A 26,102-nucleotide genomic window follows, 5' to 3' on the forward strand; every position below is an offset into this window, starting at 1 on the left:
AAAATTTTGACTTCTCAGAAGAGTCAATCTATGTTTAATCTCTTTCTGTAAATCTTTATAAATAGTTTTAAAAACAGGGTCGCGAGAACGTTGATATTGACGTCTGTGGACATTTTTCAAACGAATTAGAAGTTGAAGATTTTCGTCAATTATTGGTGAATCAAATTTCATTTGTGCCTTTGGAACAGAATAATTCCTGGCATCAACAGTTGCACATTTTAATGCTTCCAAAGCGGAATCAATATTCACTTCGTTTTGCAAATCAAGCTCATTATTGAAATTTCTCTCAATATGAGTTTTGTATCTTTCCCAATTAGCCTTGTTATAATTAAAAACAGAGCTCATAGGGTTTAAAACTGATTTATGTGATAAAGAAAAAGTTATTGGAAGATGGTCAGAATCAAAGTCAGCATGTGTGATCAAATCACTACATACATGACTTTGATCTGTTAGCACCAAATCAATTGTTGAAGGGTTTCTTACAGAAGAAAAGCATGTAGGACTATTCGGAGACAAAATAGATTAGTATCCAGAAGAACAATCATTGAATAAAATGTTGCCATTGGAATTAATTTGAGAATTATTCCATGAACGATGTTTAGCGTTAAAATCGCCGATTATAAAAAATTTCGAACGATTTCTGGTGAGTGTTTGTAAATCACCTTTAAAATAATTTTTGTGCTCGCGTGTGCATTGAAATGGTAAATATGCTGCGGCAATAAATAACATCCCAAGTTCAGTTCGAACTTCAATTCCCAAAGTTTCAATAACTTCCGTCTCAAGATGGGGAAGAGCACGATGTTTGATTCGGCGATGAAGAACAATTGCAACTCCACCGCCGGAACCCTGAATCCTATCATATCTATGAACCACGTAATTGGGATCATATTTTAATTTTATGTTAGGTTTCAAAAATGTTTTAGTAATAATTGCAATATGCACATTATTTACTGTTAAAAAATTAAAAAGCTCATTCTCATTGGCCTTCAATGAGCGAGCATTCCAATCTAATATTTTAATTGTTTTATTTAAAACCATTGCTAAATTTTAATTTAGAAACAATTTTAATAGTAAAATTTGTGCCTATTTGAATGGCTTCAAACATTAATTTTGCCTGCAACATGGCGTTCATAAGATCGAACATTGCCAGTTGCAAAAAAGAAAGTTTACCTGCCGTAATAGGCCCCAGGCAGTTAACATTAGAAAAAATATTTTCGGCAGCAATATTAGCTGGAGTAATAGGTGTACAATTATTTTCTAGCGAGTTTTGCTTACCCATAGTAACGGTCATTTTCGAACTACCAACACTAGGCGGTATAATGTTCGAACTACCTGTAACCTGTGCATAAGATAAACGGGTATGCAAAGGAGTAGCTAAACTATGCGTCACTGGTACGCTTGGAGAATTTTGTTTTGAATTTTGTTTATCTTGCCTTGCCTTAACAATTGCTAAACAGGCTGGGCATTGATAAAAATTCGACATATGGTTGCCGTTACAATTCGCACAGCGAAAATTTTTACTCTCTTTCACAGGACATGTGTCCTTTTTGTGAGAAGAGTCTCCACAAATGAGGCATTTTTGGTCCGTGTTACAAAACTTTGAACCATGGCCATAACGTTGGCAAACGCGGCATTGGGTGATATGCTTTTCACCTCCGCCAAACTTTCGATATGATTCCCATTTTACACGCACGTTATATAAAGCAATTGCTTTTTCAAAAAATTTTAAGTTATTAACCTCACTGCGGTTAAAATGAATTAAATAATTCACAAGGGAAATTCCAGTTCGCGGACTGTATTCGCCTCGTGATTTTTGTTTCATCAGAATTACTTGGGTAGGGGCTATGCCAAGTAATTCTGTCAAAGTAATTTTGATCTCATCAACAGTTTGATCGTTGGTGAGACCTTTCAATACGACCTTGAACGGCTTGGCGCTCTTCGTATCGTATGTAATTAATTTATACATCTTTTCAGTTAAATACTGAATAAGACGATTCTAATCTTTCAAAGTTTGGGCCAGTAAACGGCATTCGCCTCTTCGGCCAATTTGATAAGTAACTTTGACGTCGGAGAGAAACGTAGAAAGTTCTCTTTTAAAAATATTAAATTCAGAAGCAATAGTTACCACAATAGGTGGAACTTTCTCCTTTTTTTACAGAAATTTCACTTTGAATAGTTTTACTTTCGAACATTTCAATTTCGCCGGCTTCTTGCTCAGGCAGAATATCATATAAATTTTCACTGCATAAGCTAGTTTCAGAAAGAAATGCCTCTCTTTTCCTCCCCGTAGCTATGCGTGGTTTCTTTTTTCGTCCTGCCATTTCAGGTGATACGAAAAAAGTTCAAAAATAATATCAAATTGCAAGTATTGAGAAAGGAAGAAATAGGTAGTCTTGAGAAAGACTGATGTAAGTTAACTTCCAGGTAATCTTTAAAAGACACACTGACAAAACACAAACTTTGAAGCTATCGGCAGTCAAAGACCAGTCCACAAGCAACCGAAAATACGTCTGATCTGTCGGGCAGCTCAAGACGCACTCCAATAAAAAACATTGTTTTTATCATTTTTACCATGAAAAAGGGGTGTTGTTATGTATCTTATTAGCATTTTTTCAGGCATTTTCCCCATACATTCAGAAGTCACTGACAAGGTTTTTCATGGTAAAATTATTGTCGGTGGAAAGTTCAACAACAAAAAAGGATGTTAAAACATGATAATGACAATAACCGTTTGCAAGCTTACAGTAGAAATATCATGTTTTTATGGTTACAATAATTTATTGTTCTCACTGCGAAATACATCGTAAATTTTTTCGGGTAGTAACAACATACCATGCGAATTTCGCCAGACTATAGTAATACAGTGGCTATAATGAGAACTGCTTTATCGACTTTTATCATTTTGTGCATCTGACATTTCGCCTATCAGCTGTTCTTTGTTGTTTTTTGGACAAAAGTATCAATAGCTTTGTACCGTTGCAGCGACGTTGTTTAGTATGTAATTGTTTTTGTTACTCATCCAGCTTTATTTTTTCAATACAAAATTCGTTGAAAATGGACACAAATAATGTATCATTCACTAAGGAAATGCGTTTAGCTACAAGAGAAATCCACAACATTAGTGATGCACTGGTTAATGCTAAATTGGCATTTGGTAAGTTCAAAGCCGTGAATTTGTTTGTTAAAGATTCTAGTTAAAGTAACATATCTTTCAGCTCTTTATGATAATAGCGTGTGGGCAGAAGGTTTACTGATATTCTACGAAATTTTCAAGTTCCTAGAGCAAAATGTTAGTCATGAATATCTCCCAGAAGAATTCCATCGAACGCACCAGTTCGAACTGGATCTGCAGTTTTATTTAGGTAATAGCTGGAACCAAAATTACCAACCACGGAAGGAAGTTCGGAGTTATTTAGAACATTTGACCAAGATACAGCGGGAAAAGCCCATTTTGCTAGTGGCTTATGTCTATCACCTCTACATGGGTCTATTATCCGGAGGGCAAATTCTACAGAAACGGAAAAATATTTCTCGAAAGCTAAACCCTTTTGCCGGTAAAGGTAGCACCGAAGGTGCTGCATTAACTACATTCGAGGGGCACAGTATACATCAGTTGAAAAAAACTATGAGGAAACTTATTGATGAGCTTGGGGATCGATTGGACGATGAAACCCGACAGCAGATGGTGGTCGAGAGTAGAAAAGTTTTTGACTTGAATAACGGCGTTATTCGTACCGTTAGTGGTGTAAATCGGGCTAATGTCAAAATAGTTATTTTCGTGCTTATGGTCATACTGGCTTATTTTGCCTTGAGGATCGTGTTTTAATGTATGATACGGATGGAGCCGTTTTGCATGTAGACATAGTGCTTTTAAGATAATAGACTGTAAAACAACTACTGCTGCTTATCATTTATTTTAAAAAAGAATATCAATGGTATAGCTCGCGTCTTGTGGTTCTAAAGAAAGAATTTTTGGTTCTTATACACAAAGGGGATTATTGGGATGAAAGTTATATTACTACAAACTACGAACGAGCTGGAATGTGCCGAGCTGGAGTGAAAGCATTTCGGGCAATCTCAATTCCGTTATCGAAAACATATTGAATCGACCCTAGCACCACATCCCAGTAGGACCAAAAAAACCATAGCAACAACGCGTAGAATATGATCTGCGTTATTTTATCGAGAATGTATAACCTGAAACGAGCGACAAATATATAAACATTGGAACGATGCGGTAATGAGCTATGACTCCTACTTCTGCAATAGTCTACGAGCTTTTGGCAGTGATTCCGGTGGTTCCTTCAGCACGTAGTGTCGAACGCCTAGAAAGTAGTTGGCGAAGTACGTTGGCCAGTGGATATGGGACATGTCAAAGTAAAACTTCGTACGGTCTTCTTCGGACAGTCTGCTGTACATTGCCCGCATGTTATCATTTTTGAAAACCCACACTTTGGTAGTATAGTACTGCAGGATTTCTATCCCTTGTGTTATTCGCTTTTGAACTTTTACCATGCTGTTGAGAGAAATAAAATTAGTCAACTATTAACCATAAACGAGAATCATCCTTACTTACAATGGCTTTTTTCGTAGTACAATAAGCAGAAAGTCAATCAGAAAAGCTGGTAAATATTGAAATAATATCACGCACAGCATGTGATAGTAATAGCTGGTCTTCAACGATCCGTCTGGATACCACAATGCGAAACACAGTGGAGCCTTAAAAAGCTGCTTCCTTCCGGTCTCCAGTGCGGTTCCCCATGTAAGCGGATTAGTATTCGAATTGGACACGTTGCAAAACATAACTTCTCGGTTGGTGCTGTTGATACGTTCTGCCGCTAGCACAATTATTGCGTTCATTGTTATATCGACCGGCACGAGTTCGGCGTCGTATTCTGGGTTGCAGTGCATACTGCGAATGACACCTCGAGCAGCGCCAATCATTAGTCCCGTTGGACCGTTGGTCCCTTCGACCCATCCGGGGATAGGCTCTTTGCAAGCAGCAACTACGATCGTGGGACGGGCGATAGCAATCGGAAACCGGTCTTGGTAGCTGCACACCAGATCCTCCGTTAGAGCCTTTGTGTAGGCATAAGTGTTGGGTAGATTACACAGCAAACTAGAAAAAAGAAAAAAAAAATGCAGTTCAAATGTACCTGACTCAATTCAAGTAATCTTACCTCGGAGTAACAAGTCCTAGAACGTCACTGTTGATCAACTCGGTGAGCTTGGAAATCCCCAAGGGATTGTGCGGAGCTGGATAATATTTCTCTTCCACCACCTCCTCGTTGCACTGGCAGTACGAGGTGGACACGTGCACGAAGGCTACCAGTCGCTTCATTTGCTCGGCCAGACCCAACACTCGCATCGCTCCATTGGTGTTGAAATTTACTGCCTGTTTTAGTTCCATATCAAACCGCACATTCGCGGCACAATGGAACACTACCTCGACCTTGTCCACCAGTAGGGCTCGGTCCTCGTCACTTATGCCCAATCCGTCGCTTAAAATATCCCCTCGGATACACTTGATCTTATCCAGTTGAGCCTTGTTTGTTTCACGCACACGATCGAAGACGGTGTGCCGGAGATAGTCGTCTCGCCGCTGGCCGGCATCCACGCCCTTTTTCGTACGAATCAAGAGGTAAATACACTTGATTTCACCACAATCGCGAAGCAGCTTTTCCACAAGGACTTTGCCCATGAAACCCGTCGCACCGGTTATAAATAGAGTCCGGTTGGCATACGTATCCGCTACGCTGCGGTAAGGCGGGGAGAAGCGTTGTGAAGATGAAATCGATTCCATGACCGTTTCGTGTTGCGGTGGTAGGAGCTAAAGTAGTGCGCGATTTAAAAGTAGGTCACCACACAAGGACGAGTGCTGCAAGCAGAGATAGTAAAGAAAAATGGTATCATTACCCTTACTGAAAGTTTGAAAGTAAATGCGGCTTCAAGTTCACGCACTGGATTGAAACTTCTCTGGGCGTGGGGGAGCTGCATGTCTTCGTTTATTGGCCTGATCGTAACTGAGTTTTCATTCCAAGGATGCGATGTAATGACGATTTGAATGGTTTTTAAATCGAAATTAACTATAGCATGTCACATATCATAACTTACAAATGGTTGCAGTAGTATTTATATTATGCATAAGTATTTGATACGATCTGTTTTAATGAGCACGTAAAGCATACATTTTTTCATTCGATGTGAATTTCTTTTCTTACTCATTTATTATTGTTGATTTGATTTTCATTTATTGCTCAATTAGCGTCTATTGTGCCCATATTTATCCAAAAAATAAGAATTTCTCTATTGAAAATTCTTCTAATTATATCTGCGTATCGATCATAAGTTATTATGAGGTTGATTCATAGCTATCTGATCTGTTGAAACGCTGATACGTTGACGAGTAAAATTACCGCGAACATGTAAATAGGTTCACATATCAACGGACTCGATCCAATAGACAGAAAAAAGGAAAGTTACACATTTCGCTGAAGAAAATTTGTATGTACCTATACAGATTTCGCGACTAACTGTTAAGTGTGCAACAGGACAACAATTGCGAGGCTAGGTATCATTCTCATACTGCGTAGGGCGCTCAGGGCAAAGAGTGGCTGGTTATACTGCGCGAGGCCACCATACAAAACTGTGTTACGTGGAATTGGGGACTATTGGAATTTGCCAAATTCCACGTTACGTAATATATCAATGTTCGCCTAGGGCGCATCATGATTATTTATTATAACAGCTGTTCAAATTTGTTTAACGATGGCCTTGTGCTTAGAGATTTCGCTCGCAGTATTTTTACTTTGCCAATACATCTCGAGTGAATAATTCAGCCTCTAGAGAAAAAATACCAACGCAAAATTAGTACAAAATTATTAGAATTAGGTTGATTTAAGAACATGTGCATCAGTGCGCCTTGAGCTGTTCTTCAGATCAGACGTATTTTCAATTGCTTGTGGATTGATCTTGAACTAACTATAGCTTCGGAGCTTGTGATTTGTGGCAGTGTGTCTTATAGAAACTAACTGAAAGTTGGTTTACATCAGTCTTTCTCAAGAAAACCTATTTGCAATTTGACATTAATTGTCAACTTTTTTCGTATCACCTGAAATGCATGGCGAAAAAAGAAACCACGCATCGCTACGAAAGGGAAACACCTTTTTCAGACACTAGTGTATGAAGTGAGAATTTATTTGATATTCTGCTTGAGCAAGAAGCCGGAGAACTTCCAACGTTTGATTCCGACGTTAAAGATACCTATCGAGTTAACCGAAGAGGCGAATGTCGCTTACTGGCCAAAACATTGAGGGGTTAGATCGCAGTATTTAACTCAGTAATCAACTGAAAAGATGTACGAAAAGGTCTCACTAACGATCAAACTTACTTTAACCGAATTACTTGGCAAAGCCCCTACCCAAATTATTCTAATGAAACAAAAATAACTAGGCGAAAACAGTCAGAGAACTGGAATTCCCCTTGTTGATTATCTGATTTATTTTAACCGCACTGAATTGAACAATTTTTTTTTTTTTAAAAAAAGCACATGCTATCTATGAAGTGCGGGTAAAGTGAGAGTTGTATACGAAATTTGGCGGCGGTGAAAAGCATATCACTCAATGCCGTGTTTTCCAACGATATGGCCATGGATCTAAATTCTGTAACATGAACCAGAAATGCCTTATTTGTGGAAACTCTCCTCACAAAAAGAACACAAGTCCTGTGAAAGAGATAGAAATTCTCGCTGTACCAATTGTGACCATATGTCAATTTATTACCGATTCCCACTCTGTTTAGCAAGGCAAGGTAGACAAAATTCAATTCTCAAATCAGAGCATATTGCTGATTCACCAATTGTACCGCCAAATTTTTCTACTCATTTAGAGGAGCGTCTATCATCTGCAAAGGTTTTAGGTAGTTCGAACGTAACGCCTGCAACTCCGCCTGCTTGGATCCTATAGTGCTCGTACGAATGGATTTGAACCAAAGCAGGACTCCAAAGCTCCTGTAAAGGAGGATGGTAGTAATAGCTACTATCCATGGCTATTACATAAAAAGAATGGATAAACCCCTAATCTAAGGTGTCATGCGACCCGTGGCAAGAGATTATTAGAAAAGGACAAGGGGTGGGGGGGGGGGGGTTAACAAATTATGCCCTAGCCGCAAACGGAGCCAGTGGGGTACCAGGGGACCCTCCACTGTACCTCTGCCCTTACTGCGTTAGGCGGGGCTCTGACCCGCGGACCTATATTTCCTTAGCTTCTCGTGGGATTCACATGGACCATATTAACAATACAAATAATTTCGACTAAAACAGTCAACAGAAGTCGAAGGAAGTGGTCGAACGAACACTTTTTGATCAGGAAATGGAGGCAGGATTTAACCTTGAGAGTGTTTCGCTACAAGGATGCTCATCTGCCCGCTCTATGATCCTCGATTTACCAGAAGAAACAGAAGCAAACGCACCTTCTAGTCTGCCTGCTCATCATAAGGAAGGTACATGCAGAACGATCAGTTCAGTCATCACCGCACCTGCTCAATGCAAACCTACAATTGAAGCTAAAGTTCAGCAGTCCCCATTTGCAACCCCGCGAGTGAAAACAAGGTTCGGCAGAAAACTCCAAGGAGCTCACTGTCTCAACCATCTTCAGCTCACAAACCTAGAAACCTCCTTCTTCTCAGAACACACCTTCCGGTTCTTGGCCCCGCGGACTACAAAGGGAGGTTAATCTACTCCAACACTCAGCCTAAACCTAGAACTGCACTTCTGTTGAGCAGAGTAATCAAATGCACTCCATTTGAAGAACGTAACGTCGATGCATTAATAGCGAAAGTCCCGACTACCATCGGGAAACAAGACATCGTCATCATATTCGCTTACTTCCCCGGTGACCTGGACGATATTCCGCCTCCCTAGGTCGTGCAGTACTGCAAAGCAGTCAATGAGCCGTTCATCATCGAATCATGAATACCAACCACACGCTCGGATACCAACAACAGGGGTGAGTACCTTCTTGATCTTACCTCCAACGAGGTCAATATATGCAATACAGGGAATAGCCTCACTTTTACTAACACCATTAGAGACGAGGTCCTCGATTTCACTCTCTGCAGCGCAAACACTGCCGAGAAAGTCAAAAAGGCATGTCTCTGACGAACCAAGCTTGTCATATCACCGATATATTTTCTTTGACATCGAAGCTGATCCTTTGAAAAGCGAAAAATTCAGGGAGACTAACTGGTCCTCGTTCAGGGAACACTTAGTCAACTCCCGGTCTTCCTACTCAATCGATATACGCACACCCGACGATCTGGATATTGCACGATCACGTGACACGTGATCTTGAATGCAGGACCACTGATGCCTACATGGCCAACTGTCCCTTAAAGGAGAGGTTTGTGTGTAGTGACGTGTCCTGGTGGAATGAAAGGCTGAGCGTCACTCACCAAGTACAACGCTTGTAAGATCAAGTTCAACGAGGGCATCCAAATGATGCCCGAAGTCACACTACTCTAGAAAGCGATGTCCATAGACCACACCAACGGCCTAGGGCTGCTAAAAAAAGAGAACGGCAGTCTCACCGTTGCACCCACATGTATAACCGAACAACCAACGTCGAAGCAACAGGGTCCGAGGCCAAGGCGAACAGCGCCCAACGATTCAATTCTGCTCTCTCAAAGGTAGTTCACGGAAGCTTCAATCAATTGGGCATGAAGCTCCCTTGAATCAATAAAGTCTCCAGGACCAGATGGCATTCTACCCATCTTTATACAAAAATCAGATTACCTACTCCTAGCCTTCAGGCTCATAAGCCTCACATCTACACTCCTTAAGGTAATGGAGAAAATTTCAGATAGTCATATTCGCACTGAGTTCCTCAAAGACTCGCCACTACTCGCCGCAGGCTTGCCAACCTAGTGAATCGACGGAAAATGCTCTGCATAGTGACTCTTATTGAAAAGTCGCTGAAGTATCAAGAGACGGCGCTATGCGCCTTTCTTGATATAGAAGGCGCTTTTGACATTACATCCTATGGTCTCCTGAAGAGGAGAGTTGATAACTGAATTCAGAACATGCTTTCGAGCAAAGAAGACAAAGATACTTTGGGTCATGCTTCAATCACCGTCCCAGCGACAAAAAGCTGCCAAAAAAATTATTTCTAAATTGTTTGAGCTTGTTGTTATGACTCCTTTGCTGTCGCACTGCAAACAATACCTGAGCGAGGATCAACACGGTTTCGTCTCGGGTAGATCAACAGCTTCAAATCTCTTGTGTCTCACATCGTATGTTGCGGAAAGCATGGCAGATAGCGCTCAAACGGACGTCATTTACACTGATTTGTCCGCGGCATTTGACAAAATCAATCACGCTATTACGATTGCCAAACTCGAAAGACTCGGCATCAGTGGCTGTATATTACGTTGGTGCCATTCCTACCTTGTCGGTCGGAAACTGATTGTGACAATTGATGATTTTCAGGCGAATGCTTTTTTGGCCTCATCCGGTATCCCACAAGGAAGCCACCTGGGACCGTTAATCTTCTTGTTGTACTTCAATGATGTTAACTACGTACTTAAATGCCCTCGCTTATCCTTCGCTGACGATTTGAAGATTTACATGAAAATCCGTTCCATGGTGGATGCAATTTGCCTCCAGTGTGAATTTGACGCCTTCATAAATTGGTGCAACCTTAACTGTATGGTTGTTAATCCTGAGAAATGTTCTGTAATTTCCTTCGCTCGCATTCGCCATCCTGTCATCTTCAACTATAAGCTCTGTGGTACCGAAATTCAACGTGTCAACCATGTTAAGGATCTCGGCCTTATCTTGGATAGCCAACTATCGTTTAAACGGCAGGTCTCATACATCGCAAAGGACTTTACGAGCGTGTATTGCCTCAAGGCATTATATTGTTCGCTCGTCCGTTCCACTCTCGAATACTGTTCCGTTGTCTGGCACCCATATTACCAAAACGGGATGGTAAGGATTGAATCGATTCAACGGCGCTTTTTACGCTTTGCTTTGCGTCGGCTACCTTGGCAAAACCAGTATCGTTTACCGGATTATGAGAGCCGATGCCGACTGATTCACTTGGAGACTCTCCACGCACGAAGAAACATCGCAAGGGCTTTGTTTGCTGCCGATATGTTGCAGGGAAAAATCGATTGCCCTGCTATTCTGAGGGAAATCAATTTGAACGTACGACCTAGGGCACTGCGGAATAATGCTATGCACTAACTACGCACAAAACAGCGCTATAGTCGGTATACAGCGAGCCTTCAACAGAGTAGCGGCCGTCTTTGATTTTAATTTATCACGTGTTGCAATCCGCCGTCATTTTTCTGTGTTTTTTACTACTAACGACGACTAAGAGAATTGTTATTGTAATATTGTGTATTGTATTGTATTGTATTGTATTGTATTGTATTGTATTAAAGCGATCGTGACTGTATTTAGTTTAAGATAATTAGCCATCATTGGGACATTTGTTGTCTGTTGATGTAGATTATAATGAATAAATGAATAAAGGGGACTCTCCCCCTGCTTTGGTCGTTGACAAGCTAACCCAGCTTGGCTATGAGATTCTTGGCTAAGCAGATGAAGTAGTCCTCTTAGTTCGCGGAAAATGTGACGCAACAATATCGAACCGCTTTCAGACGGCACTAGACACTAGCCTTAACATAAATCCCGCTAAAACAGTCATTGCACCCTTCACCAAACGGAGGAAACACACTATGTCTCCTCCTTCACTGAATGGGTGTTAACTGACCTTTCGTATAGAAGTTAAATACCTGGGAGTTATTCTGGACGGTTAGCTGAATTGGACGCAAACAAAAAACTATATCGGCAACTTGGGCTTGCAGCACACTATTTGGCAAAATCTGGGGATTGAAGCCACTATTGGATTCCTGGTCCTATGTAACCATTGCACGGCCAAAAATGACCTACGCCACTCTCGTGTGGTGGTCAAACGTAAATGAAGTGACAGCCCAAGCAAAGCAAAGTGAAGAACCCGGGTTTTCGAACGGGTGGTGCTGCGTACGATCTACGGTGGGGTGGAGATGGAAGATGGGATGTGGAGACGATGAATGAACATAGTCCATACGGCTAAAATCGATGGGCTGGGCATGTCATAAGGATGACGGACGTAAGCCCAGTCATAATGGTTCTGGATAACGACCCAACAGAACGCGGCGTCGTGGCGCGCAACGTACACAGTGCATCGACTAATTGTAGGAGACCTTAGTGGTCTACGCAGAGTAGCGACGAGAAGCCATGGATCGAGTACAATGATGTCGGTTCTTAGATACAGCAAAGGCCGCACATGCCTTCGTCTGATTGGTAAGGTAAGAAGGATCACGAGGTAAAATGATTCTAACAAGTCTGTAGTCGTATGTTCAAAACTCGGCTGGCAGCGATCATTAGCATCAAATAAGGATCGTAGCACTAGCCCGACAATTGACTTCCAAAGTAGTCTGTGTCGAAATTTCAAAACGGAGGATAGGTAGCACCAGGACAGGAGACAAACAAAAATATGCTAATTTGTTCACTGGGCACCCATTAAAAATGAATATATAAAACACATATCGCTTCATTTCATTTCTCCTGAGAGCGAACAACGTACGAGCAAAGCTTTTGATTCGGTAAACATATCGTCAAGGCTACGCGTGCCCCCAATTTGTATAAGATAACGATTGGCTTAGTGAAATTAATAATATAAAACTCCAAAAGAGGAACTTCATCCAGACAGATATTTCAGCCCTATAGAATAAGACAGAAGATGTTAGTTTCATCATCTATGGTCGTAATAATATCCACTTAATTATACCTCATGTTCATGGTGAGAATGAAAGGTGACATACGAAGCGATGTCACACAACCGTTAAATTGGCATGTTATTGCGATGATATATTTTTAGTCAACAGCTTCATCAAACTAATACGAAAACGTGAAAAAAATATTAGCATGATTAGTCTCTAGGTCTACTGACAAAACTAATCACCTTGGAGAGAATCCTAGCACCAGAGCGCTGTTTTTTTTGGCTATCGTTGACCTTTTTAGCCAGCAACTGATTTACTGCATTCGGCGTAAAATCATAAAATCGTCACTTTTTCGCATTAATTTCAATATTTGATTAGGTAAGTAGCGATATTCAATCAGTATAAAGATGTTGATACGAGTTCGTGTTGACATACTTAGAAATTATTGTTTAGTTAATCAGTTAATCATCTCGCAAAAATTTTCAAAATGCTACACGAAGGGTAATATAAATGAAAATTTTAAAAAAACAGAACCACGAAGATTAGGAGTGGACAAATTTCTAAAGCAATCGTAGCTAGTAGAGATTTGCAATTTTGATTGGATAGTTTCAGGTCACTGCGAGAAGGTACGAATTCTTAAACCGGGTTCCTCACACTTCAAGTTTTGGTGTCTGACAATCATTTCTCATCACTTTAAAATATTGCAACGTTGATCAGAAACCCGAAAACTAGAATAGAAGGTGATCACAGTTACAAACTTAAAGTTAAAAAAAAGTTGAGCGCCGGCGGGTTGTAATCTGATTAATGAATACTGCCAAACACCATTTGGAAACCGTTTTGTTTTTTGCATTTTGTGATGACAATCGAAGACAAATGAAGAACACGATCGTTTAGTGGGCCGAAATGGAAGATTGAATTAATTAACTATTAATCGGCTTTATGCTAAATAAACGGTACCGCTTACAATCTGTAACGAACCAAAATCTGCCTATAGACCAGTTAATCCCCGTGTGAAGGGTGGGGTATTTGGAAATGAGGCAATATGATGATCAGGACTTCCTGAGGGCTCACTAACTGCCTCATGATAGGTGGAAATAAAATAGCCTTTTTAGTTGTTGGGAGCTGGTTCAAAACTTGATAAGTTATTATTTAACTTTTTTTTCCAGATATTTAAGCTCTCTTAACGAAGTTGATATTTTTTTTCACAAACTGTCTGGGCGCTTATCTAGTAAACACGATTTTTTTATGAACGGATAATTTACGGAAAATTTTGTTGATGAAAAATTTGCGTATTGCTGCAATGGATATTGAATCATTGCTTACATAACTGAAATTATTTTCCGAAATCTGTAGCGCTTAATATTTTTTGACCGAATACTGTATTTTTGCAACTGGTCTCACATGTTAATTTAAAAGTTCACTCACACGCACTGAACTTCTCAGATCGTCCCAGCATTCAATTGTACTTAATACTCGTTACTGGCAAATACCTTTCAAATCAATTATTAGATGAATAAATTGGTGACAGTATTCGGCAACAATTGCTTCGTTACAACCATGCTTTATCTGCTTTTTATCAAACCACTATTAACCATGGCTCCACTCGCGGATATTATGTCCCTTAATCAATAGAAGAACGGCCTGCTATCGAACCAAACGAAACTACTTCGAACGTCTTGTCGCCAAGACGTACGACACAAACTGGTCAAATCTAGGCGATTAATCCCTAACAGATAACCCACACAGAGGCGGTTTCGGCAGCTTTCTAATTTTGCAAAATAATATATCACTTCTATATAGTTTTTTCTTCGAATTTTGCCTGCATACACAATGTTGTGGCGCGTATTCACTGATTTCTATCATGACTAACTAATATGTTGATACGGCACCACGTGTTCTATCTAAAAAAACCTAAATTAATCCACCTATCGGTCAGACTCAGCCTTTCTCATTCAAACTTATTATTTGTAAAAATAGATTTACATAAATGCTTAAATCCAAAAGGTATATTCACTCTTTGGGTTCTTAAATATTGATGTTGTAATTAAAGTATAAAATATGAAATTTGACGTAATGTTAGTGCTTCAGAAATAGCGAAATATAAGAAATGACTCTTAATTTCGAACAATATAATCACGAGCGATACCGGGAACGTTCAAATAGTACGATACCACATTTAAATCATGTTTAGGCCATTTATATTGATCAAAGCAGCTATAGTATTGAATAGTCTTTGAATTTCTTTTCTTTACAAAACTTTTGAACAGTATATCAATTTTTTATGAAGTTTGTTATTTGTAAGTTTGAGAGATGACTCGTTTGTATGACACTAGTTATGTTCAAATAAGTCGTGTAATTCTTGAGATAATAGACTTTCGTTGTTTTACAAATTAAAACATAACGGTTGCTTAAATTTGATTACAATCAAATGAAAAGGGAACGTATGGGGGAGCCAAACTTTGAAACCAAGTGTTCAATCATAATTCATCAGTTAACTCTTAACTATCCCGTTCATTCGATATCAATATTGTTCAAATCTGTTGTGTAGTTTCTAAGATAATGAAGTTTAGTGATTTGTTTATGATTGATATGTTTCTTTTCATAGCTGGATTTCACATTTTTAAACATAACAGGAAAAGTAATAATCCGTTCGCAAAAAAAGTCATTAGGATCTTATGGGCCAACAAGACTTTCCATATGACACTGATTTTATGAAAATCGGTCCAGCCATCTCTGAGAAACATGAGTGAGATAGAACACGTTTCTTTCTGTAACTTCTGAACCATATATTCAAATTTCATAAAGTTCAAAAGTTGAGGGTTTTTAGGTAGCCCGTTCATTTGGAACCAATTTTGTTCAAATCGGTTGTGTAGTTTCTGAGATATTGATGTTTCGTGATTTTTACATTTTGATACATAACCTCTAAACTAGAAATCAGATTACAATAAAATTCAATAGAGTCTTATAGAGCAACTAGATCTTTCATTTGCAATTGATTTCATTGAAATCGATTCAGCCATCTCTGAGAAAATCGAGTGAGATTGGGAGAGCGTTACACACAAACATACAGAAAATGCTCAGCTCGTCGAACTGAGTCGAGTGGTATACGACATTCGGCCCTTTTGAGCACTTTTATACCTCTAGTTTTTGCAGTGATTGCTATACCTTTCTAGGAGAAAGGCAAAAAGTGAAATGATAGAAATGACTTTTAATTTCAACTTCAATCCCGAGTAAGGCCGCAAACATTAAAATAGTACAATATTAAATTTGAATGATGTTGAGGCCACATATTTTGATCGTAGCTATAGTTTTAAACAGCCTGCGGGTTTCGTTTCTTTCTATAACTTTCAAACCACATGTTTAAACATTATGAAATTCATTGTTTAAGGGTTTGAAAGCCCATTTATTTGAATTCGACTATGCTCATAGCTTCTGAGATATAAGAGCGTTTTTCACATTCTGACGCAGCGCCAAAACTAAAAGTTTGATTACAATGAAATTCAATAGCAACCTAAGCGGCAAATAGACCCTTCATTTGACACCAAGATAGAAAGAATCGGTCAGACCATCTCTGAGAAAAGTGAGTGCGAAAGAAAGGTGCACATACACACGTACACACCCACACACAAACATATACACCTATACATGCATATATGCAGAAAATGCTCGATTCGTCGAACTGAGTTGAGTAGTATATGACATTCGGCCATTTCAATCATTTTTCTACCTTTTAATTAGCCAGTGATCGTTAGGAGAAAGTCAATATGTTTACTTTCATTATGTGATTTCACATTTTTATGAACAACGGACACAGTTGCAATCCGATTGCAATGAAATTCAATCGCAACCTATGGGGCAACTAGACCTTTCATTTGACACTGATTTTGTGAAAATCGGTTCAGCCATCACTGAGAAAAATGAGTGAGTTTAAACAACCTCAGGATAACTTTTCTTTACATAACTTTTGAACCATATGTTCAATCATAACGAAATTCAAAAGTTAAGGGTTCTGGAGACAGCCCAATCATTTGAAACCAGTTTTATTGAAATCGGTTGTGTGGTTTCTGAGATATTGATGTTTCGTGATTTTTACATTTTGATACATAACCTCTAAACTAAAAATACGATTACAATGAAATTCAATAGCAACCTATGGCGCAACTAGACCTTTCATTTGCAATTAATTTCATGGAAATCGGTCCAGTCATCTCTGAGAAAAGTGAGTGAGAAAAAAAAGTTGCACATACACACACACATACACACATACATACATACATACAGAAAATGCTCAGTTCGTCGAAAGGGGTCGAGTGGTATATGACATTCGGCCATTGGGACCACTTTTATACCTTCGGTTTTTCCAGTGGTTGCTATACCTTTCTAGGAGAAAGGCAAAAAGTTTAAAACTAGGTACATTTTTCTAATTAGAAAAAAAAATTATTTCAAGTTGTCTGATTTCAATTACCTTTGCATATATATTTGAAAAATTGAGTATTTTCCACTCGTTAGTAATAATTTAAATTTTGGCGGAGCCCGAGGGCCGGGAATGTCTTTTTTAATTCGATGATGTAATATGATTCTAGTGGTCATTCAAAATCATTAGCAAATGGCGAGCAACTCTTAAATATTATCTCGAGTTATTTTAAAAACCCTAAATATTCGAGTTATTTTAAAAACCCTAAATATTCGAGTTATTTTAAAAACCCTAAATATACAATAATTTGTGATTTTTCTGCAACAATCGTAAGTTCATTGAACTGTTGAACTTTCCGTATTCTATTATACACTCTTTGGCAGTAGGCAGTGGGTGGATAGTTTACATGAAATAGTGTTCAATGAGTAAAATGATAATTTATTTAAATTTTTTAAATTATTATTGTTTATATTCCAGCACATATTAAATGATGATATGGATCTTTTCATTGAACTCGCCCAAGCAGCAAAATTTGTTTCGTTAATGCACTTTGTGCATCTCAGCAACAAATTCTTATGCGAAATTAAGTTGCAGTTACATCTCAGTTTCATACACAATGACAAAAAAAGCGCAGGAGGTGGAGCCAATTGCAACATTTTCGTTGTTTCAACACAAGTTTCAAGAATGAAACCGCAATGTGTATGAACTTATGCATGGAATTTGATAACAACATGGTAAATGCTGCATTGCAAGTTCATGGCTCAGTTTTAAATATTGCTTCCCTTATCATGCCAATGCAATGGTCATTACCAGTTTTTAATTTTGCTTCTTCAATCCATCAGTACCTTAGCGTGATAATGAAATTCATAGCAATTTATCATATCGTTTAGAGACCCACACTTTTTGGACGACTTCTAGTCCAAGCACCCAAGAGTTACAACGCAGTGAATAACCTCATCTCAAAAACAAATATAAGGCGAACGATTGAGCAAAAGTTGCTGTTACATGGCTTCAGAACATGACAGCAACTTTTAGAAGTATTTTTGTGTGTTTGTTTTTTGAAACTCGCAAGCATCACGTTGGCAACATGTATGCTCCACCCACTAGATCTATTCAGTGAAGGTTAGGTTTTCAAATGCCATTTATACGTTTCAACAACAAATCTAACCTCGCGAATTACGTTGTTGGTGTGAAGATTTTTTAAGCAGCGATGCAACTTTAGTTGTTGCTTGTTTCTTTACAATTTCATCGTAGTAACAAAAAATGTTTCTTAAAACCTCGGAATTTCATTAGTGCAACAATTGATCACAATTTATTTTTTTATTATGTTTCAATTGTTGCTTATATACCGATATACCGTTGATTCTAGATATACCGATATACCGTTGACTTCTAGCATGCGTGCGCCAAATTGTGGTTTTGAATGCAAAATAATCTTGTCATAGCCTTTCGCCTGATCATCTTATCTGCGACAAAAAAAATGGTATTGGTGGTATTCAAGACACGACCGCATGACGTTGGACTACGGTATTCTTATTTTCCATTAAAACAAATAATAGAGAGAATTGCAACTCTAGTATTTGCTGCAATTTTATCTAGTGCATTTCTGAATGCTGAGACGTTAAAACGTTATAAATAATAATATATAGGGTAGGGAACGGCTTAAGCAGTAGCACCTATTTTAATCAGTCGAAGAAAACAGGCCTCAAACTCCTGCATTTCGACCACTATCGACAATTTCAATGATGGAAACGAAAACTTTGATTGTCTAGCTGTCTTACGAACATAAGAAATACCGTTAATCACAAAGAAATCTGTGAACAATTGCAATTGAAACAAATCGACCTATATTGCAGCCATTCAGGAGCCACTTCAGGCGCTGAAAAAAAAACGCCTGCAAAACAGAAGGAAACTGCTTAAAATAGGTTCGGGGTGATTGGAATAGTGTCCCTCGATTGGTAACTTTGATTGATGATTGTCAAAGTTTGCTAACTTAGTTTTACAATCCGAAAACAAGTTCTGACAGAGGAAACGATAGAGAGCTGATTGATATACTACTGTTTGAGTTCCACCCAGCACATTTCGAGTATTTCGTCTGAATACACAGGCGGTTCCTAAAGCTGCTTAGAATATGTTTCCTACCCTACTAAAAGAATGGATATCTTTTATTTAATCGCTGTCATTTCATACATATTCGAATCAAACCTTTGTTCGTAGCTGCACCAGCAAGACAATCATTTAATTGAGCGAATTGGTAAAATTTTCCTATCTAAGCAAAAAGCAAACTTAACGAAACTATCTGAAATTGGAGCCCAGAACGATTCAAACGAAAATTTTAAATTTAAAAATTGTTTGACATTAAATTGGTAAAACTCATGCTCGGTTAGCTCCAGCCCAGCATATAACTTCCTGTATTTAAACAAAAAATACGTTTATTTCAATAACTTAATACAGCAAGAGCTCAATTACACGTTTTTCGGTAGTTGTTATCAAGGTTTTGGCGAGTGACAGGAAAATATCTTAACTTCTTCAATTGTGATTTAGAGCATTTCTAATTGTTTTGTTATTTTTCACGATAGCGACAAGTTTGTTACTTTCTCTGTGTGCGAGAAACAAAATCAAAACCGCGGACCGAGAAACAAAAATGAAAATTTAATGAATGCTTTTTGAGAAAACTTGCAACTCTTTTTACCAATAATTTATGACACTCAAAAGAACCTGTTTTGATCTAAATGAAATTTTTAGTAAATAAGTGTTGATCATTCATAGGCAGTAATTTTTTCTCGATGACTAAAGACTGGCTGAAGAAGTTAAAATCGCTGCTGTAAAATCAAATTCACAACTGTGTTCGTTAAGACGTTTTAATATTTTTAATGACAATAATAATCTTCGATAAACACCCGCTATAGTTATCCACACACATGCTATAACTATCTATACACACGTTAAAACTATTCATACACACGCTGTAGCTATAGTTTTTTATACAAACATGCTAAAGTTATCCATACACACGCTATTCCTATCCATACATCCGATACAACTATCTATAAACACGCATAAGCTATCCAACCATGTGCTATTACTATCCATACATACGCCATAAGTAATCATTACACACGCAGCAGCTATCCACACACACGCTATAACTATCCGTACACACGCTGAAGATATATATACACGCTATAGCCATAATATGCTACACATGCTATATCTTACACACGCTATAGCTAGCCATACACACGCAACAGCTCTAGCTATCGAACAGAATGAAGAAATGCAGCTGCCCACTACCTCCGCCGCTGCTGCCTGATACCACCGCTCTGGTTCTGCAGCAGCTCAGTTTCGCCACTGGAATCAGCCACCGCTGCTGATTATTCAAGACCGTTCTAGTGGCCTCCCACTTGTTGACTGATGACTACTATGAGACGACGCAGGTTATTATATAGCCCAAAGCAAAAATTCATTCGCGAGCAAAGGGGAAGCGAGCTTGTGATTGGTTGAATGTGCACGACTTTTAACACAACTTTTAGCTAGTTTAGTATCGAAAACATATTTAAATTAGTATATGACAATCTTGCGCAATATTTCCCCTATCAATCAAGCCATTCCTGTTTAGAATCTGTTCAGTGGTAATGATAAAAGAAGCATTTTAAAATGGTGTTGAAACACCTGTTGCAGCTACCGAAAGCGAGCTCGTTATTGGTTGAAAGCTGCGAGACTGTTTACAAAGTCAGATCGGTTGTATCCGTTAGTGTCGACTGTGCTTGTGAAGAGAGGTGGTGATTGGTTGCTCGGTATGATTTAGACAATCGATGTGATTTATCAATTTTTCAATAGTGTATCTCGAACAATAGGTTATTTTTGTTACATAAATTCAACCGTAAAAGAATTTCTGATCGGTTGATGCCAAAACCTCGAAATTCTGAAAAGTAATGACTGATATATAAGCGCTCAAAACCTGACCACTCAGAATCGTCCAGTCAACGGTGAGTCGTGTGGTTAAACGTTACTACGAAACCCTGAGCATCGAACAGAAAGAGAAATGCGATCAGAATATATGTTCATTTAGTGATCAGAATTACAAACGTGTTACGAAAGCGTTTATGCAGAATCCTATTGCTTCGGTCATGGATAGGTGGTCAAGTAGTGGAATCTGTCCAAGTTTTTCGATCAGAAAGCCAACGACCGGGCGGGACTGCTTAAGTACAAAGTGCAGGAGCACCGAATCGTGACGAACAGCAAAAAAAATGTGTGAATGCCACGGGCCCGAAAACTGTAAACCCAGATGCTGACAAAGCCTCATTATCGTTGTCATGATCAAGGCGGACTTTCGGCAGCTTCTGGGGCTACTGTTTTTCAGTGCCCAGTACAAGTATGATGTTTCGAAGGAAATAAGGAAGCAGAAACTTTCAAAGTATGCCAAGAAATACCTGCTTTGGCAAGCGATCTGCTCATGGGCCAGAAGGAGTGCGTGTTCGTGACTACCGGGACTGTAAACGAGGAGATCTACCTCAAAGAGTGTCAACAGAAGCGTCTGCTTTCTCTGTTGAAGATCTATAAATCTCTGGCTAAATCTAGCTGTTGAGAGATCTATAATCTTCTGGCCGGTTCTAGCTTCGTTCCACAATTCAAATTATGTCCTGGAGTGGTACGAAGCCAACGGGGTCACTTTCGTACCCAAGGACATGAACCCCCCGAAACACCGGAACGACGTTGGATTGGTACAGAGGCATTAACGTTGTTTGTGTACAAAAAACCGCCAAATTCACCAGAGATTCGTCCGGTGGAAAGATTTTGGGCCATAATGAAGGCCAAAGTTCGAAAATTGTCCAAGGTATTCAATAACGAGTTCAAGTTGAAGAAAGAATGGATGATTGTGACCAAAAAGGTCGGCTCCACCATTGCACAAAATGTGAAAATTTTAGGAAATCTTGGAACTATATTTAAGGGGATTAGTTGATCTAAGTTTTGGAGTAAGGTACCACCGCTTTGGACCCCTCCCTGTTTTTGTGAAACGCAAATATGTCTGTGTTTTTTCTACTTTTTCAAACAGATCAAGCAAATGCCGGGAATTTTCATACGAATCAATTGTTTCATATATCAAATATTTTTGTACAAAATCCCGAAACTACGTATTTAAAAAAAAATCAATAAACATAGTCGTCCTTGAAATTTTTAGTTCTACATTTTTAGAACGAGGTTTCCTGAATCTCTACACGATGAAATATTTATTGTAGCATGTACAGATTTTGAGAAAAATGAGTTTGATTTTACTAAAGAACGAGTTTTTATGAAAAATTGATTTTCGAAAAAACTGTGCATGCAAGAATAAATATTTCATCCTGTATGGATTCAGAAAACCTTATTCTAAAAATATAGAACTAAAAGCTATAAAGACGACCATGTTTTTTGATTTATTTTGAAAATACGTAGTTCGGTGATATTGTACTGAAATAAATCTGGAAACTTCAAAATTCACTCTGATTTATCATATTTCATCTATCTGAAATGACTTGATACATGGAGCAATTGATGTGTATGAAAATTCTCATCATTTGCCCAATCTGTTTGGAAACGTAGAAAAAGCACAGATATATTTGCGTTTCACGATAACGGGGAGGGGTCCAGAGGGATGGTATCTTTATCAAAACTTAGAGCAACTATTCCCCTTCAATAATATTCCAAGTTTTCCCAAATCGACCGCGCCAGTGCAAACAACGACTATTTTCAAAAAGTTCCGTCTCGCGGGTTAATTTGGAATCGCATACAAAGAACTGCCTCCATCGCTATGATAGAAAATTCCATAATATTTCACGCAAATTTATGTGATATTGCACACAATGATCAAACGAAATCGTGGTTTACGCCAGAAGCAATTGAAATTTAAATAATATCGCACATAATTTTCAAACAAAATCATGGTTCAAGGGAAGATATTGAACGTAACGTGTAAAATTCAGATTTTTTTACTGTGCAGACTATATGCACTCACAAAACGCATTGGGTTGTGTCAGTTTTGTTTTCGATGCGCAATTAAGCAATTTCGAGAGGTGGCAGTGAAGCGGTTTTTGGCTGGAGACCGCCCTTGTACAATATTCAACCGCCTGAAATCGTGTGGGATTGAACGAGATTTTGTTAAAAAAAACTATCAAAAAGTACAAGGGACATCATCTTTGGAGAACCGTAGAGGTTCCGGTCGCTCACGATCTGCAAGGATACCGTTAAACTTGTAAGGGGAACAGGCAACGATCTATTCGAAAACTTGCCATCGATTTTAATATATTTTGGATCTGCCCACAATATTTTGGCAGCTGACCTTGGAAGGCCTACAAGAAGTGCGAAGTTCAAGGCGTTTTCAAGTCCTCAGAAAAACGCTGGCCATGAGTTATTTTTTTTCTAATGAGAAACTTTTTGTCCTGAAAAAAAAAAGCTTTTACTTCATCGACAAAGGCGTTAAAGTCAGTGCTATTTATTATAGTAACAATAGTTTTGGAGAACATTGTTGCCGTCTGCGAAAATTCTTTGGAGACGACCACTATGTGCTCCAAAAAGACCAGCGCATATTGCGAACTTGGTTCAAGACAGGTGTAAGGACAATTTGACGGATTTTCTGAGTGGAAATGAAGGGTCGTCAAGCTCCCCAGATCTAAGGCCAAGGATTTTCTGTATGGCCCTACAAAGCTTACTAATTAAAAGATCTCCAACTTGGAACACTTCGAAGCGTTTATCCAGAAAATCTACGAGAAATACCCATGGATAGTTTCAAAAAGCATTTCAAGTCAGTGGAGGTCACTTATTCCAAAATATCTGCTGTAGATGTTCATTCCCAACTGCCGTCGATTGAATGTTACTGCAAAGTTGTAAAGAGCGTTTCCATGCCAAATGATCAGCAAATACGCAGAAAAAAAAATTCACCATTTTTTCACGTAGACTTAACAAATTGAGTATTTTCCGCAGGTGGACAATTTTTTCAGACTCCAGAGTACTTTTCTATAAGGGTGTAAGCATTTTTGCATAAGTTTCATTCAAAGCATTGTAGCTCAGAAACCTTTGGTTGTACAAAACGATTGTCTGGGAATGAATTGTAGAAAACTTTTCCAATCCTACTTTTGAAATATCACAAATACAAATGCGTCCAGAAAGTTAGTCACTAAGAGCCTTATGATTTGAAATGGCTATTAGAATCATATTGCTTCATTGAAATGTTGTTATTCTTTTAAAAGTTGAAATTGAAAAAAATCTTTAAACCATAATTTATAAGTAAAAAATTGTCTTACATTTCTCCATCCTGCACTTTTTACCAAAAGTTATAAACCAAAAAACATACAGATCAGAAGGAAGCTGTTTGATCAGATTATTTGTATACAGGAGCATCAAACGACTCGAGGGAACTGACACGGTTGTCCCCAAGTAGAAACCGGACACAAAACGGAGTGTGCGGACTGCAGCGGTGATCAAAGCGGTAGAAGAAAGTATCCGACGGAATCCAGCCCGGTCAGCAAGAAAAATGGATCGTAAAATAAATTTAAAACTGCCAAATTTCGCCGTACGTAACATACGAATGTTCCATTGTGATAATTTTGAAAAGTGTTTGCGGGCCGTAATCAAATGCAAAGGCGAAAGATTTGAATTAAACTGATTCAACGGTAACTTTACTACTCTACCATAATAATAAAAAAACCAGAGAAGAAATATTTGTTGATTTCATGGCGAAAAGTGTATCACTTTCACGGTGACACCCTGTACAACCTAAGGTATCTTAGCTACAGAGAAAAAAACTATGCTAAAATGCTTAAGCCCCTCTAGAAAATTACTCTTGAGTCTGAAAAATTGGTCCGCCCTTGGAAAACACTCAGTTTGCTAAATAAAACACGTGTGCGAAGTACCATACAAATAAAAAATCGATATTCGACGATAGATCATTTGGTATGAAAACGCTCTATAGCGCACCAAAAAGAAAAGTACAGTATCCCGGGAATTGGCAGACTTCAAGAAGAGGTCAGCACTAAGACTACTGTGCAGAGTTTGATGAAAGACGACTAGTTTTCGACTACTTTTCGTGACACTCCTCAATTCTTTAAGTAATTCCATTGGTAAAATTTTGATTAATGATTGTTTCGTGTTTTAGAAGTAGAATACTTCTCTCAGGAAGTTTGGCTACTCAGGGATGTGAAAAGAAAATCTAAAACCGAAAAAAGTGAAAAATATGTCCAATTTCAAATGCTAATAAATCGGCTAAAATTCGATGGATTTCCTTCGTTCTTGCAGCAATATATTGGAAAATCTTCTAAGATTCTCCCCAAATGAAGATAATTGTAATTTTATTATTCAAACTATTGTACTATTGAAAATAGTCAAGCCTTGTCAAAACGAAAAAAACGACCTCTGATTGGTCGTTATATGATTGCTTCCAAAGCACGGTCGACAGAATAATATACTTTGCAATTGAAAATATGCTATTTGGCCTATATAAGAGCCTGTTTCAGCCGGAGCCGCTCATAATAGTTCTAGACAGCGACAACGGTAGTCATCCCTTAGCAGCAGCAGTAGCAGTGCAGTGGATACTAGCGATAGCGGGCCAGCTGTGGCGTAGCAATGGATAGCGCACTAGTTGCAGCGGATCTCAGCATCGATAGCAGCTGGGCCAGCTGATGCAAGGACAGCGGATAACAATGGCAGCAAATAGCGGCCACAACTGTGGCATGGCTACGAATAGCGTAGCAGTTGCCGCGGGTATATCTGACCATGAAGCATTTGTGCAATAACTGATTGAAAATTGCAATCGCAGCAATCGGCCTTTTTCAAGGCTACTAAATGTTTTTGGAAGAGCATAATGAATGGTTATTAATAAACTGCAACTGAGGTTTGATGCTGCAAATACACAGCAGTGTGATGTTTATTACGATTTGTTGATACTGTA

General features: G+C 38.6%; 2 protein-coding genes across 3 annotated transcripts in view; one reads left to right on the forward strand and one right to left on the reverse strand.

Moving 5' to 3' along the window:
* The first annotated feature begins 2,946 nt into the window (after positions 1-2,946).
* On the forward strand, positions 2,947-3,897 carry LOC129730124 (uncharacterized). Its single transcript, XM_055689187.1, has 2 exons — positions 2,947-3,154; positions 3,216-3,897. Exons 1-2 carry the CDS (start codon positions 3,055-3,057, stop codon positions 3,824-3,826), a joined length of 711 nt encoding a protein of 236 aa, XP_055545162.1. The 5' UTR covers positions 2,947-3,054; the 3' UTR covers positions 3,827-3,897.
* Positions 3,896-26,102, reverse strand: part of LOC129730115 (putative fatty acyl-CoA reductase CG5065) — a 106,468-nt gene continuing 84,261 nt past the window's right edge. For both annotated transcript variants that reach the window (XM_055689177.1, XM_055689176.1), the window contains 4 exons: positions 5,181-5,878; positions 4,577-5,119; positions 4,259-4,516; positions 3,896-4,197 (listed from right to left, as the gene is read on the reverse strand). In XM_055689177.1, the coding sequence (XP_055545152.1) occupies positions 4,026-4,197; positions 4,259-4,516; positions 4,577-5,119; positions 5,181-5,803 (1,596 nt within the window). In that variant the 5' untranslated portion in view covers positions 5,804-5,878 and the 3' untranslated portion in view covers positions 3,896-4,025. The remainder of the gene's footprint in view (positions 4,198-4,258; positions 4,517-4,576; positions 5,120-5,180; positions 5,879-26,102) is intronic.

The sequence above is a fragment of the Wyeomyia smithii genome, chromosome 3 (assembly GCF_029784165.1).
Source record: "Wyeomyia smithii strain HCP4-BCI-WySm-NY-G18 chromosome 3, ASM2978416v1, whole genome shotgun sequence".
Classification (NCBI taxonomy): Eukaryota; Metazoa; Arthropoda; class Insecta; order Diptera; family Culicidae; genus Wyeomyia; species Wyeomyia smithii.